A 16264-nucleotide genomic window follows, 5' to 3' on the forward strand; every position below is an offset into this window, starting at 1 on the left:
ATTTCACAATATCATGGAAAGGATGCAGTGTTTTAATTTTCGAGCAACACCACGCAGCGCTCCGTTCGCTAACTAACGTTAACAGCTAACGTTAGCCAACTTATCCTTAGCTTTTAAAGCAACGGTGTAAAAACACTGTACATTTGGGGCTGTCAAAAAACGGATCTACACCATTTCATCGATGATAGCAGCATTATTAAGCAGGTGTGAGATCGCCTGACCCACCCTTTGACAACGAGGGGTTCGGGATTTGTGACCGTAGCGGCGGCTTCACAATAAATGTCGTTTGTTTACGCTGGTTTAAGTGTTCACCCCCAAAGCTCCAGTCTTACGACATATCACTCCGCACAACACGTAATGCTAAAACGAACTCACAAATCATAATGGTAGCACACAAGAGCCACATATCTTTATTTATATATCCGTTTAAAATTATTTAATTTAGAGAGTAGATTGCTTTATTGTTATTATTTTACATTAACGCTGAAAGCGGACTACATTCTGTGTAAGGACCGCTTCATATTCCTTGCAATACAGGGGGCTTACATTTTATTACTCAATTACTTCTCGCCGTTTTCGGCTCCAAATAATTCTGCGTCGCACATTTAGGAATAGAATATACGATTACTCAGTTCTGGTAAATATTTAAACTATTTTAAAATATCAAAATCAGTTTCTAAATCAAAACATCTAGTTATTACCCCTTTCTTTGTAAATAGTAGTGCCCATAAAAAATGCCCGGGACTGCTTTTTTAATGTAGCTCGCGCTCTTTTGATTGACAGTAAATGCTGTCCAATCAGAAAATTAGTTGAGCTTAGCAACAGCAAAGGTTTCCTGCAGTCCAATCAACAAAAAGGAGGGTGGTCTTTTTTGGGCGAATGATTGTACTCTCTCATTGGTTAAAAATCTCATCAGTTACGGCAGACTTGTGGACTTTGTAGTTTAAAGAGGACGTCTCACGCATTAGCTCTACTGTAAAGAGAACAGCATATCCCAGAATTCAGTAGATGTAACAAGGAAAAGCATGCGCACAGAGAGAGGCGGAGCTGCTATATAAACACGGACTCCCTCGTCTTCTGTAGCACACTGGACACAGTTGTGACGGTGAAACACAGTCTCTGAGTGACGGCGGCCTTTGACAGCATTGAAACAGTTAATGGTAGTTAGCGACAGTTGCTCTGACAAATCCTTGGAGGAGTAACAAGTGTTTACTTATTCGGAAGTTTGTTTCCAGACGTGAAAGTCAACTTTCTTTAAACATTTTAAGTCCTTCTGGAAATTTTATTTTTTTCTTAAAAAAAACAAAAAACAAACTTTTTTTCATCTTTTAACGAACTTTGAATTTCTGCCTTTTGAGCACGAACATGCTCTAAGATGTGCTAAAACGGGACCAATAAGAAGGATATCATCAGGATGACGGAGCCAGCGGAGCAGACCCATCGCATGGTAACTTCAGGCAGTCCATCAGGTGAGAGTAGCGGGGACGCTTTGGAGCATCTCCCAGCCAACAACCGTGGAGGACCGCAGAACGGCGAGAGGGGGCGCCAGAGAGCGGAGAAGCATCAGCGTCGGGCGGAGTACTGCGAGGATATCAACACAGACAAGTTATGGCAAATGAAAGGCGGACGGAGGGAGGTGTGTCCCGCTTCAGCAGCCGGAAACGAGCTCTCCAAGTACCCGAATGCTACCGAGCCTCACAAAACAACCGATTCTGACGCTTCACCCGATTGTGATCACAAACGTCGCGGGAAAAAAGGCGAACACGGCCCGCTGCAGGAGACTTTGAACCAGTCGGGAGTGGAGAATTTACTCATCGACTCCGACACTGGCTTGGAAGCACGTCTGGGCAAAAAGAGGCACAGGCGCAGGACCTCGAAGAAGAAACGCCACTGGAAGCCTTACAACAAACTTTCATGGGAGGAGAAGAAAGCCCTAGAGGAGCGGGAGACCGTGAGGGCTTCGCGGATGAGGGAGGAGATGTTCGCCAAGGGGCTCCCCGTCGCGCCCTATAACACCACCCAGTTCCTGATGGACGAGCACGACCGAGAGGAGCCCGACCTCAACACAGAAGCCGGGGTCCGGCGGCTCTCTGGGGTCAGCGGTCGCATGGAGGACACTGGAAGCGAGGAGGAGCTCTTCGACAACGAGGAGGAAGACGACGACGACGGGAGCGGAGGAGGCGGCAGCGACGGCATCGGGAGGCCTGGGAACGCAGGTGGAGAGTACCTCCAGCGGGACTTTTCCGAAACCTATGAGATGTACCACGTCGAGAGTCTGCAGAACATGACAAAACAAGAGCTGGTGCAGGAGTACCTGGAGCTGGAGAAGTGCATGTCCCGGCTGGAGGAGGAGAACAACCGGCTGCGGCGCGCCGTGGAGCCCGTGGCCGAGGCGGAGCACTCCCAGGTCCGACTGCAGGAGATGGAACTGGAGCTGGAGAGACTGAGAGCCGAGAACACCGAGCTGCTCCTCCAGAGTCAGCCCAGCAAGGAGAGTGGGCAGGTCGCTACAAATTGAAAAAAGAAAAACCCTCAAAAACAATTCAAGAAGGTAAAAAAAAAAAATAAAAACATAAAATGGACTACTGTTCTTTTTCTTAAAAAAATGTTATCGGTTTCTGTAATGAGTCTGTTGTCTGGACAAGGAAGTCGTTGCACGGCGATGCAATAACCAACATGACGTTTCTTTTTCATTTGGGCTGTAAGCTGTCTTGTTAAATTTTCTTCAGGAGATGTAAATATTTCAATATGAATATTCTCCATTTTTATATATATAAATATAAAAAAAGATGTTTAACAATACCAGACTTCTGTTTTTCCAGTACAACTTTATAGGAATATCTGCTGACTAACTCTTCCGTTTTAAAAAATAAAAAAAAATCTAATTTTCTCTCCAAAAATCAAATAAGAAATGACATCAAAGTAGAGCAGCTTGCCAGCACCTTTTTTTGTTTCTTTCTGCAAAAGCAAACTCCAGACTTACCATTTTGACAGTTGTGTGTTATAATTGGTTCAAATAATAATAAAAAAGTTTTGATTAAAGGTGTCTTGTTGTAAAGTTTGATCCTAGAAGATACAGGAAGCAGTCACTGAAAGCAGCTGTTTGATGCTTTTGATCACAAGATTTTTATTTTTTTACTTTGTAATGGTTTCACATTTTGACATTGCATGAAGACATAGATTAATGTGACCAAAGGAAGAAAATCTAAAGTTAATTTGTGCATCTTCTTACTATGAAAGTGCATTTGCACTTCTGATTGCATACATTCGTAACCGCAGCATTTAACGGGAAGTGGCCTCAAAGATTTGGATGCAGTTTCCTTTTTGTGCAGACGCAAACATTAAGACTGAAAAAAAACAAAACTGTATTCATTTGCCACCTGCTGGGGGCGACATTCAACAAAAACTCAACTCACAAATCCTCTTTTAAACATATTTCTGTTTATTTACATCATATACCTTTTGCTTTGAAGCAAACAAGGGAACACAAGGGAAATAGTTTCAGGCGGACAAGCTTTTTTTTTTCTTTCTTTTTTTTTTAGTCATCAATTATAGTCAAAATCAATTCCAAATGTACACAATACAGTATGTTACATATTAAGGTATGTACAAAACAATTTAGTTTTAAAATACAATAAACATTAGATAAAATCACATTTCAGTACATCACACAACAGATGAGGTTTGTTCACCTTTAGGAAATTTGATATCATCTGGCATGACCTAATGTGGTTTTAGGGTAGGACTTGTTAGGTGTACCATATTCACATGACCTCAGTTTGTTTCAGGGCGGGGGGAGCAAAAGCAGCTGAGGGATTTCTATGCCTTTTATTGTTTCCTTCGTCTTAGCAGCATTAGTAACAGCTGTTATAAGCGCCTCGTATTGAAGGCGAAGGGAGTGCATAGATGCGTCCTTGGCTTGAAGTGTGCTTTTTAGTTTTCCACTCGGGAGTTTAATGTACACGTCTTTGGGTCGGTCAGCCACGTCGGGAGAAAGGAGGGGATCCAGATACAACAAAATGAAATGGAAAAAAAAGATGAGACCTGCGCATGGCACCGCAGAACAACACATTCCAGAAAATCAGGCACTTGTAGAAGAATCTCGAGGTAAGAAAAAACTATAACTTTATTATCATTCTTCACTGGAATATTTGGTCAGAGAAGTTGTTTGTGGTTCTTTATGATGGTTTAACACATAACATAAGACTTTATTATACAGTTTTGTGAAAAAGTTCCCCATCTTACACATTTCTTTGCTTTTGGTCACGTTTGGATGTTTTAAAATTAAGTACAAAAAGCAGTTTTAAAGGTGGCTTTCTTACCATCTCAACCGTTTCATCCCCTTGAATGAGGATTTAATTTATTAATAGAAAAGAGCAACGCAAACCAGTTTGGCAATATTTTAGAACATGTAATCCCCAGAGAGCAAAATCTGTGGTTCAATCAGTAGCAAAGCAGGCCCAAAACATCACACTACTGCCCCCGTATTTGACTGTTGCATAAATTTATGCTACTCTAATATAGTCCAAATAGTTTCACTCGTTTTCTGAAATGTTTTGGGAATATTGGAGTTATTATTTGGACCTTTGTGTTGTTTTTGGACAGCAGCGTCTATCTTGGAACTCTCCCAATGACGGCCATTAATTTAGCCTCTTTCTTATTGTTAAATCATGAACACTGAATTTAACTGAGACAATTGAAGAATAGATGTTATTCTTGGATCCTTTGTGACCTCCTGGATGAGTGATAAATGTGCTCTTGGACTAATTTTTGGTAGGTCAACCGCTCCTGGGGAAGGTTCATTCCAAGTTGTCATTTATGGTTCACAGCTCTTGTTGTGATTCACTGCAGTCCCACAGGCTTAGAAATGGATTTCCAGACTGATGGATGTCAAAGACTTAGTTGGGTCAGAGCAAGTTGCTTTTTTAAATATTTGTTTCTACTTTTTGTTTTAAATGATTTCTTCAGGGTTACAGAAACTGGACCAAAGCAGGATTAATTAGCCCGTTTTAAGATGCAACTAAGGTGGAGGATTTAATACTTTTCCCCTTAAATAAATTAAACCATTATATAAAAACTGCTTCTTGTGTTTTCTCAGGTTATTTATGATGTTACACGTTTTCTATTATCAAATTTCAGCTGCAACAAAAAGGAGAAACAGAATAAATGTGTGAGGCGGGGGACACTTTCCACAGACCTGTTTTCAGTTTCTCCATTGTACCATTTCAACCAGTTAGGATTCATTAAGAACCTGACCTTATGGAAAACTCCCAGCCACACACATCCCCCAAGGTAAAAACTGCGCTGACAGATGAATGCTCAGTGGGGATGGGCTGAAAAAAGATCCCAAACTAAAAAGGTGAAAATACGAGATATGAGGTAACGCGAAAACGATGAGCACAGCCATCAGCATGCCGATGTGCCTGCAAACTCTCCCAAAGGGATCTGCTAGACTTGCTACATGCAATCCCCAGATAGTTTATTTGATGGATGTTTGTTTAAAGTAGATCGCTTTCATTAAAAAGTCAGTATCTCAGGAGATAAAGGTAGTCTGCACAGTGCTGTGAATCAGAAAGGCCATCTATGGAGAAATAAGGAACAGCTTTAGTCGTGTTTATCTCCCTCCAACAGGTACGCTCAAGAGGTTCAATGAACAATAAAAGTACTGTTTTTTTTACTTTAATACAAAATATATAATATATATTGAATATAAACAAAAAAATTATATATTAAGGGAAACATTTCAAGTAACTTCTTGAAAGAAATGACTGCACTCTGTGCACGTTTTGTAAACCATATAAAAATAACTAAAAAAAAAAAAATCACAGGTGAAAACAAACATTTATATTTACATAGGTTAACTTAACAAGGCTTTGTACAAAATGCTACAAAACGTGATCATTTCTGCACAAACACTCATAGGCGTTATTAACAAGTAGAGAGAGTAGAGAGAGACATCTGTGTCCTTGTGTTGGACTAAAAATGGGAGTTTTACAGTGAGCGAGGTCAGGAAGACTGGTAGCAGGACAAAAGAAAATCTGCTGAATTTACTCCTGTTGTATGATAGTTTTTTGTAACATTTACCATTAAGCTGAATTAGCTAGAAGCACCATTTTTTCTCAACCAGAGCAAAGCTGCACAACAGCGCCCTCCTGTGACCAATTGATAGCATCTCTCCTGTGAGACGGGAAGGAAGGAATGCCTGTTTTTACTAAATTGTGAATTTTTGGCGTTAATGATGAGTTTTGTTTATGTCTTATACGAAGCCCCTATAGGGACATTGAAGAAAAAAAAAAAATAGACCAATAAGTGCACGAGACACAGTATGGTGCGCATCACATACTATCTTGTGCACACCATATAGCATCTGGTGCGCATGGGTTAACATGTGGGTCGCAACCATATTGTATCTTCTATGCACAGGAAAGTTTTTTTAATAAGAAAAAAGCAAAGACAAAAACCTTAAAGCTTTGGCAACACTGGGGTACCCCTTGACATGCCAAAATGAATTGCACCTGGAGGTTTTCACAGGTACTGGTGGAATCTGGAGGTGGGGGCTTGGCGTGTAACTGGTTCGTGGTCCAGGCTGTCTGCTCCTTGAGTTTTCACCTGGTTTTGGTTGACGGGGCAGAGCGGGAACTCATTGACGCTCAGTGGGGGTCTCTTGTCGGACGTCTCGGTGGGTGAGGCCACCACGGTGTGTCTCCGCCACGCTCGTTTCTTCCTCCGCGTCTCGGGTGATGGAGGTTTTCGCAGCCCCACACTGCGCAGGTCGTCGGCGGAGCCCAGCAGGCGAGCCCGGACGTGCTCGGCCAGAGACCTGCTGCCCGGGCCGGTCGGGGTGAAGGAGGAGGCTTCGCTGGGCGGCAGGGCGGGTCTTGCCCGGGACAGGCGCAGGCTTTCCTGGCTGCTGCCGGAGGAAGCGTTCGTTCTGGAGGGGTCTCGCTTCGGTTTTGGTGCGCTGTCGGACCCGGAGCCGGTCCCCTCAACCTGAAACTCCGGCAGGTCCAGGGAGCGGACTTTGGCCTTCTCCGACTTCAGTTTCTTTCTGGCCAGAGTGTCGCATTGGATCAGCTTGTGGGAGTTGAAGGAAGGCCGCGAGTGGAGCCTGTGAGCGTTGAAGGAGGAGGAAGAGGAAGGCGTGTTGGAGCGCGCTCCTCCTTCGCTCCTCTCGACAGAGTCGGCCGAGTTAACGGCAGGCGTTGCCGGGGCGAGGAGGTTCATGGGCGAGAGGACCGGCGGTTTGCACTGGGAGTAGAGGAAGCTGCGAGGTGCCGATGGCGGCTGGTTCGTGGGCATTGTAGGTTGTTTGCTGGGTCTCTCCTGGGTTAGGGAGCGCGAGACGAAGCCGCTCTCGTTGTCCGTCTCGCTCACCAGCTCACTGTGCTCGTCGTCGGCGTCGTCGCCCCTGCCCTCCGACCCCAAGCTTCGCCCTAACGTGGAAAGGGTGGAGTAGCCGGAGACAATGGAGCGAGCATCCTCTGGCGCTCTCCACGACGGGCCCTTCACCTCCTCCGCCTGCACCGCCTCGTCCTGCAACAAAATAGCTGTCTGCCTTCCTCCTGCCTCCTCTTCCTCTTCTTCTTTACAGCACGGCCGACTGGGAACAACCGCTACCACCTCCTCTTTCTCTCCACCTGCTACAACGTCCTCCTCCTCCTCATCGTCGTCGTCTTCCTCCTCCTCATCCTCTTCTCCCTCAGCTCGAGGAGCAGTGTCTCCCCCTGGCGACTCTGCCTCCTCTTCTCCCTCCATCCCAAGGTGCCCCGCTTTCACCGGTTCGTGCTCGGAGTCATCATCGGTGCTGCTTCCAACGCGGCAGGCGAGGTGGCGCTTCCTTCGCTTGCGGCCTGTGACGGCGGACATGATGGACAGAGCCAGGAAGTCTTTGGCGGTGAGGTCTTTCTTTGACCCCCATGACCCCTGGAACAGGAGGAAATGCTGCTGTTACACCGACAAACTTTCTGTCTTACATTACAGTTCAGGTCAGAAGTTTAAAGAAAACAATCTTAAATAAATAAATCCCAAAAACACCAGTTTGTGTAAACTTTGGGCCAGAACGTTGTGCGTAATAAACCGTCATGCATGTGTTTGAGAGATGTTACCTTTGATTTAGCTGAGTCACTGTTGGTTGAGTCTGTGGAAGAAGAAATAAAGATGTCAGAAGTTAAAAAGTTAACAAGTCAAAGCAGTCATGGTGGAGGACACAGAGGCCGTTTCAGCAGCACAAAGCTGCAACACAAAAGATGAGTCATCCTTTATTTTTAAATACTGCTCTTCAAATGAGTCAGATTTTATTGTAGTATTTCAAAAATAATCTTGGTAAGAAGTTTTCCATCCAGTGTGAGGGACTTTTATGATGATTTCATACAAGTTTCCATTTCCAGCAGAAATTTCCTCAAAAAAGCTTTACAAGGCGACAATAAAATCTGAATCATTGGAAGCAAAATCTAAAGAAATAAGGAAAGACTCACAACTTTTTGCACGGAACAAAATAAATATAAGTTAATGTGGAGTTGTGAACTTCCACTGTGTCCTCTCATCATGTCAGAACCCAGAGCAAACACACCGGTTTACAGACTCCAGCATTTGGAGGGAAAGACAATGATTTGAGGGGAAGCAGCGGCTGGAGTTGGGAGGAGAGAGTGCATTAGGAACCACAGCAAACACTGATGGCACCAATCATCGACAGGGAAGGAAGTGGGAAACGCACTTCCTCACAAACACAGACACACAAGGCTTCAGAAGGAATGATCAGATCTGTAAACATTTACCAGGTGGTAAAAAGTACAACCAAATGTTTTTTTGTTAATTGAAGAATATTAGGAAAGCATGGAAGAGAATTAGGGACTCTAAAAAAAAATAATAATTTTGACATTTTTCCTCAGAATTCTGACGTTAATCTTCTGATCTCAAAAAATGAAATTATTGGTCTAGCCTGGCATATATGTCATGACATGGGAAATTATAGTAGCAAAAATTGCAAATATATTCTTAGTTTAGTTTGGCTACAAAAGGATAACAAACTTAATGCAGTGTGAAGTCACCAAATCAAATCAAAATGATAATTAGGATGTAACTACTTCAGACTAAGTTTCTAATCTCTGGGGTGTGAAGGGTCTGCATGTTACATTTTTCAGTGTTTTGACTAGCTGCTTTCTGAAATGTTTTGTTTTATCACCAGTTTCTAAAACCCCATCAGGCTAAATGCACTATTGTGTCTACTTCTGTCAGAATAAAAAACACCATAGAAGACATAAACAGTTTCTATGGCTTAATATAACCTAATAAGTTCCAACGGGAAGAAAAACAGCAAATTACTTTTAGTTTGCATGTTTGTGAGACAAAAATGAAACTCAGGAGGTTAAAATGAATCCAGAATCAAGAAAACTTCATTTTCTTTTACATTTTTTTTATTTGCAATGTACAGTGGAGCCCCTAGGATTTAGGAACCAGAACCACAGATTAGATGCAGTCTAGCAATACTAGAATACTAATAACTGCCTATTTTAATAGGCCAAACTCCAAATATACCTTAATTTACATAATGGAAACAATCTTAGAACTATTGCAAAATTTAATATTCTTGGTTTTTCTTATCTCGGCTCTTGGGGAGACAGTCAATCAGCACCAAGGACAATAAATGCCGCTCCTGTATTGGTTGCTTTGCAAATGCTAGCCGATAGCATGTCAAGCAGCATCGGACCTAAATATTTTAGCTTCCCATTCTGTATTTTCTTCCAAATACGTTTGTTGCGCTCCACAGAACAACAAAAGTTGCAAATTGGAGACTTTTATGGTTAATAATTTGGAGTTGCGTATTTGGTATTTGTGAATATATGAATTCACAAATACCAACTTGAATAGAAATGGGTCTAAAACAGTTGATATCTTTTATAAATTCAAAGTTTGTGACATTTACCAAGTAATACTTATAATATAATATACAACTACTGTCATCCACCAATTTTAAAAGCCATTATATGAATTTATGATAATTGTTTTATCATAAGAATTTTGATTTAGCGTTGTCATGATAAATTCCATTTAATGATGCTTGTAAAAACCCAGAAGGTGTTAACATTGTTCAAATTGTTAGTTTTTCTATTTTGTTCACTTGTTTGTTCAATTAGAGTGAGTAAATATTGAAAGTATGATTAAATGCACTTACTGTTGCAGTTTAGTGATGCAAATCACACTTCTTTATGTGATTAATGTCCTAAAGAAACATATTAAAAATTGATTTTGTCCTTCAAAAGCAATATTTGTATGTCATATGCATACAGTTCAGAAAGAAGATGTAAATAGTTGTTATGGTCACTTTTATTGTTATTAATAGTGCCACAAAATATTGTGCTCACCCCTTGTTCGCACTACCAAAAAGGAGCCATTTCTTTGTCAAATAAAACAATTGTTGTTAGCCCTGCAGCTCTTTTTCAGGTGCAAGCAAGAAGGTTTGTCTCATAGTTGCCATCTGGGAGCTTCACACAATTTCCTGGAAGTGAATTACCACTCAAGCTTTGAAATGGCACATGGGAAACAGCAAAACCTAGAGCGCAATAAGAGTCACTAGTGAGGTTAGAGGAACCTGATGATTGGGGCCACATTGGTTTGAAAAAAAAAAAAAGCCTGGAGGATGAGTGGAGCGCTATGCTCTGTATTCAGAGTTAGTTGGCTCTCAGAAGCTGCGTTTCCATTATAAATGTGTGCAAAATTTTGTCAATATTTCGTTAATGTCGGAAAAACACAATTTTCTAATTAAATAAGAAGGGCAATTAAGATCACATGTAAATAAGTCATTTAAAAACATGCTACACCATCGTTCTCCTACCTTTTCTTCATTGGTTGAGCTAGTGGCAACATTTAGTTGTTGATTATGTTACTTGTGTGATGCGAAAAAAGTGTTTCTATAGCAGTTTTGCAACATAAACCAATTTCGATACGTCCAAATCCTCATCCAAATTGATCGAAAAGCAAGTTTTTTTTAATTGTCATGTTTCTATTAAAGCTGCAGTATATCACTTCTATAAAAAATATGTTTTTTTTACATATTTTACAAAACAGTCACAATGTTGTGACAGTGTAATACGAGTCACATAATTTGTGAAAATATCAATCCCCTCCACTTCCTCCATGAACTACTATTGCTGCTCCGGTCAAAAACAACCAATCAGAACCAGGAGGAGGTTCTTAGCGCTGTCAATCAACACATGTACTCACTGCTAAATGTGCTAATGATGGAGAAACACCTTATAGTTACAGGAAAACTGTTTGTCTGCTGTCATGCTAACTAGTCTTAGCATTCAGTACAGGCTGTGCTATCAGGAGGATGATTGACAGTGCTAAGACCCGCCTCCTGGATCTGATTGGTGGTTTCTAGTTAGCTCTCGGAGAACACAGAGGAGCTTGTTTTTTCCACAGGTAATCTGTCTCATACCATACTGTCACGTGACAATTTCAACAAATATGTCAAAAAATATTTTTTATTAAAGTTACATACTGCAGATTTAAGAAAATTTATTTTCAAAATAGCCTATGGAAACGCAGCTGGTGACAAGTGAACACTCTGAGTCAGAAACAACAGCAGCTTTAGCAGGCATCAAGTCACCCATTAACTTATTAGTCAAACTGGGACGACACTGAAGTGGCAGGGATTTTATTTTAAAGAGACCTCAATCTGACAGTGACAGGGAGGATGCCAACTTCCAGGGGAAATGGAGACCATGGAGACACAAGCTGTCACCACCAATAACACACTCGCTCAACACACACACACGCCCACCCAAACACACACTGCCAGGAGAGTTTCCGTCCTACCGCAGTGGCTGCTCCACAGGCTCAGCTAAGAGAAGGAAATGCAGAAACGCACAGAGAGAAAGTGAAAGATGAGCAACATGGAAGGAATAAAAAAAAGATCAGCAGAAAGGAGAGAAGTGTAGGCATGCTGTCAAACACAGACACTCTTTGATCTAAGGATTCGGTTCTCATGCTGCATTCCAGTTCAGGTTGGAAAGTTGGACATTCCAGTTTCAACTATTTTTTATATTCTCTTTTCGTAATATAACAAAAAGGGGAATGAAAAGCAGCATTAGATTCAAATGATTCCCACCTGAAGCCTCGCCGAGTAGAGCGGTCCTGCCGATGTTGGACAGAAGGTGGTCGATGTTGGGGGCGGGTTGGACGTCCTCTGTGTCCACTGGTGTCTGGGGAGACATGCAGGAAGACATTAACTTTAGAAGGTAGAAATATAGAGTAAAAACACAACTTTCTATCCATAAAGTAGGAGTTTCTTTAGGTCTATAAAACTCAGAATCTGAGACTCCAAAGCCAGGGGGTGAAGTGTGCTTGTCAATAATTTACTAGAGACTTTTAGTCATTATTTATAGCAACTGCTGCACTTGGAATATGCTACATTTGGAAATAAAATAAATGTTTCTGTGAAGATAAAAACAAACTACAAGGAGAAGCTTCAGTGGGTGTTTATTGCTGAATGTTTTAGACGTGCAACAAATTTTTTACAAAGGATTCATTTCCTTTGTATTTTTTAGTCTGATATATGAATTTTGTATGTTCCTTTAAGAACATCTGAATATTAGCATCTGGTTGATGCTCACCCTATTGGAACAGCGAGGGTGGACTTGGACTTTACCCAGAGTTGCATGGAGTCATGGAGACTTTTGTTTACATCATAAAATCTGAAAGATTTTCCCCAGAATACCTTACATTTTACTTTTTAAATTACCGATTCTAATACAGTTTTTTACCTGGACTGCTGACTGTGTAATCTCTGGTTTTTATCTTCTTTTAGCTTGTAAAGATTGGGCTCATGCAGCAGGTTAAAGTTTAACAGAAGCTCAGTTTTGTTGTCCCAAACTGTCTATCCAGAGATTTAATTTGTCTAAATGAATATCACATAGTGGGACTTATCCACAGTCCAAGCTTAAAATAAAAAGTAGTGCTTAACAGTTTAGTTCCTCTTTTATTGTTTATATTTAGATGATGCAATTCTCCTTTTGATCAGTTACAGAAAAGGTGTTGCTGCTCTGATAATCAACACCTCATCTAATCTCAAGTTAATTTAGAAATTACAGATAAAAACAATCAGACTAAACTGATATAACACATACAGCTGAACTTGTCCTTGTGTAATTATTTACTTCACAGGTGGTAAAATCGACATGAACTTTTGTGCTTATGACTGCACTAAAGGTTGGAGTCAGGTGTTTTCTAACCTGGAGCTTAGGAGATTTTTGGCGAAGTAAAACTGAAGTGTAGCAAAATGTTGGCCTAAACTAACAATGAGAGCATTAACTAGAGAAGGATAACTCTGTGATAACTCTGGAGGAAGTGCAGAGATCCACCACTCATGTGGGAGAATCAGTTGAATGCAAAGATGATGGAAAACTGGATTTTTGCTGGAGGAAAAAAAAGAAAACAAAAAAGGCGGTAAAAGACAGAGACGCAGATTCACCTTCCAGCAGAGCAACGATTGTAAAGACTCAGCAAGAGCAGCGTCTGAACTTGTTTCCTCTGAACCAAGAATAGTTCAGAGGAAACAAGTTCAGACCTAAATCTAGTTGGAAAATGGTGGCAAAACCTGAAAATTGCTGCAGATTTCTAAGACGAATGAACAACAATTAGTAGAAGTAAAAAGGTGGAAGAGACATGAGAGATCTGCAGCTGTAATGGAAAAAAGAAGAGATTCTACAGAAGGAGAAAAACATATGAACATTTAGTTTTGGGAAAAAAAAGCTAGTTTTTCCACTTTACAGCTATGTACTACTTTGTGTTGATCTATTACACAAAATTCAAATGAAAAATATTAAAGTGTGTGGTTCTGACATGACAATGTGGAAATGTTAAAAGGTTTCAGTACATTTACAAGGCACTGCGTTCTTTGCTTTATGTTTTCTTTTAATATAAGTACATCTATGGTTTTATATTTGTATTTTTATTGGTAATTAACCAGTTTTGTTTCGCTACCACTTTAAAACCAATGTTACCCTTTGCAGATCAACAAAAGCTCTGAAATTTATAAACAAGACCCAAACATGGAAATTGCATTTATTATAGGAAAACTGAACATTTAGGGAAGGCATTTTACATTTAATAAACATTGTAGCCTTTTACACACAGTAATCTGTGTAGATCTGAATGCCACAACTGGAAAACCTACCTTCTCATCCTTGTCGAGCTCGTCTGTGAAAAACCAGATGCACTACAACAGCGACAGAGGAAAAAACGTTCAGTATTACAAAGACATTATGAAACAGACAAGTCTTAAAGGTGTAGTACTTTTATAAAAATATATGCTTTTTACATATTTGTTAAAATTATCATTATGTTGTGACAGTATAAAGTAAGATAGATAATCTTTGAAAAATAAAGAATCAGAGCCAGGATGTGGGTCTTAGTGCTGCCAATTACCCGTCTCCTTTCTCTTTGCTAAGCTACAGCTGGTTCACCACAGCATAGCTTTTCAGCAATGCTAAGGCTAGTTAGCATGGCCACAGATGACGGCAGATAAATTGATTTTCTGTAACGGTGAGTTGTTTTTCCACCATCATTACATTAAGCACCACATACAAGAGGTTGACTGACATCTCTAAGACCCGGCTCCTGGATCTGATTGGTCGCTGGAACCGATGCATTGTGCAAACCACAACAAGAGCAATGGAGGGAGGTGGAAGAGCTCAATTTTTATTTACAGATTTCCTCTCTTATTACACTATCACAACATGATGACATGGAAAAAAACATATTTTGTAAAAGTTAAATAGTGCAGCTTTAGTTTGTGTGTTTCTCTCACATGTTGGACGAGCGTCTCAACGATCTTGTAGCGGTCGGGCATGTGGGTGACCATGTCTTTCATGTTGTCCTCAGAGGTTCGAACCAACGTAGGCCCAAACACCAGAGCCAAGTTACGAGGCTCCATCTGAACGGACCAGGAGGCGGGAAAAAAAACAAAAACAACAGTTGAGCACAAAGTACTCTGAAGTGGTGCGTGTGATGATTTCAAAACGACGTTCGACAGACCTTGTTTTTGTCGGAGTGGTCTGCAACCGTCTTCAAGTGGCTGATCAGGAATTTCAGAGTGTGATAATAATGATCTGGAAGATCTCGGATCTGCAACAAAACAACAAACACGGGAACCCGTTCAACCAGCTAGGTCGGTAAACTTCCCTGAAATTTCTGGGGGAATAAAAGCGAAGACGAACCAGTTTCTTCATGGTCTTCAGTCGCTCCGATGGATTTTCCATCCGATTGGCATCAATGAAGTCGTTGTACTTGTCTGTTTAGACGTTGGATAGATTAAAACAAGTGAGTTAGATGATCTGATAACATTTGCAAGAATAGCATCCATGCAGGCTTGTTGGAACATGTGTGGACTCACCGTTGGTAAAGAGAGGCTCTGGAAGCTTCCTGAAGAAGGATTTGAGTAAACTACTAACAACGTTGAGGTCCTGCCATTTCTAGAGACAACAACACACAACAAACATCAAAGTATTTCATCTTCCGACCCTGGAATTCAAGTTTCTCGTTCATTCAGGATTTCTACACATTTTACATGCATAAATTTAAAACTTTCCTATACTGAACAGACTCCAGTTTTTCCACATTTTTTTCAAATATAAAATAATAAAGTTTACTTGACATTTATAGCAGATATTTCTATAGTTGGGAGACTTTAAATATGGAGCCTGGAAAAAACAGAAACTGGAGGGAGGAAGGGCACAATGAAATAAGGAACCAAACAAGAAAAAAAGGGAAAAAGTAATGCTACAGGGGAGGAAACAAGGAAGGTTATAAGGAAGAAATGGAGGAAGGAATTCACAAGGACGCGAAATAAGTAGGGAAAGAAAAAGGAATGAAAAAAGCAAGGAAAAGAAAGAAAAGACAACACAGAAAGAAAGAAGAAAAGACGAAATAAGGAAAGAAACAAGGAAAGAGAAAAAAATTGAAAAAAGGAAGGGGAAATGGGAAAGAAGGAAGAACACAATGAAGAAATGGAGGAAGGAATTCACAAAGACACAAAATAAGGAGGGAAAGAAAAAATAAAGAAAGAAAAATGTCAACATAGGAAGAAGCAAAGAATAAAAAGAAGGAAAGAAACAAGGAAAGGTGAAAAATAGAAAAAAATTAGTGAAAAAATAAATAAAGAAAAAAAGTCAACATAGGAAGAAAGAAAATAAGTGGGGTACAAGGATAGAAGTACAGAAGGAGGAAAGGGAAAGAGGGAAGGAAGGACACAACCTTTAGACAA

The 16264-nt window shown here is 40.6% G+C and overlaps 2 protein-coding genes across 13 annotated transcripts in view; one reads left to right on the top strand and one right to left on the bottom strand.

Annotated features, from left to right (window-relative positions):
• Positions 1-718: 718 nt before the first annotated feature.
• hexim1 (HEXIM P-TEFb complex subunit 1) lies at positions 719-3042 on the top strand. The gene has a single exon (XM_028042324.1). It carries the CDS (start codon positions 1415-1417, stop codon positions 2516-2518), a length of 1104 nt encoding a protein of 367 aa, XP_027898125.1. The 5' UTR covers positions 719-1414; the 3' UTR covers positions 2519-3042.
• Positions 3043-3421: 379 nt separating this feature from the next.
• The window catches only part of arhgap23a (Rho GTPase activating protein 23a), an 80304-nt gene continuing 67461 nt past the window's right edge, over positions 3422-16264 (bottom strand). For all 12 annotated transcript variants that reach the window (XM_028042321.1, XM_028042317.1, XM_028042313.1 and 9 more), the window contains 8 exons: positions 15395-15473; positions 15219-15292; positions 15037-15126; positions 14810-14935; positions 14177-14218; positions 12110-12203; positions 8106-8137; positions 3422-7923 (listed from right to left, as the gene is read on the bottom strand). In XM_028042321.1, the coding sequence (XP_027898122.1) occupies positions 6526-7923; positions 8106-8137; positions 12110-12203; positions 14177-14218; positions 14810-14935; positions 15037-15126; positions 15219-15292; positions 15395-15473 (1935 nt within the window). In that variant the 3' untranslated portion in view covers positions 3422-6525. The remainder of the gene's footprint in view (positions 7924-8105; positions 8138-12109; positions 12204-14176; positions 14219-14809; positions 14936-15036; positions 15127-15218; positions 15293-15394; positions 15474-16264) is intronic.

This window comes from Xiphophorus couchianus, chromosome 16 (assembly GCF_001444195.1).
Source record: "Xiphophorus couchianus chromosome 16, X_couchianus-1.0, whole genome shotgun sequence".
In the NCBI taxonomy this organism is placed as follows: domain Eukaryota; kingdom Metazoa; phylum Chordata; class Actinopteri; order Cyprinodontiformes; family Poeciliidae; genus Xiphophorus; species Xiphophorus couchianus.

What these genes read in the sequence shown, in the direction of transcription:
- hexim1 (XM_028042324.1), top strand. Translation starts at nt 1,415, where the DNA reads ATGACGGAGCCAGCGGAGCAGACCCATCGCATGGTAACTTCAGGCAGT.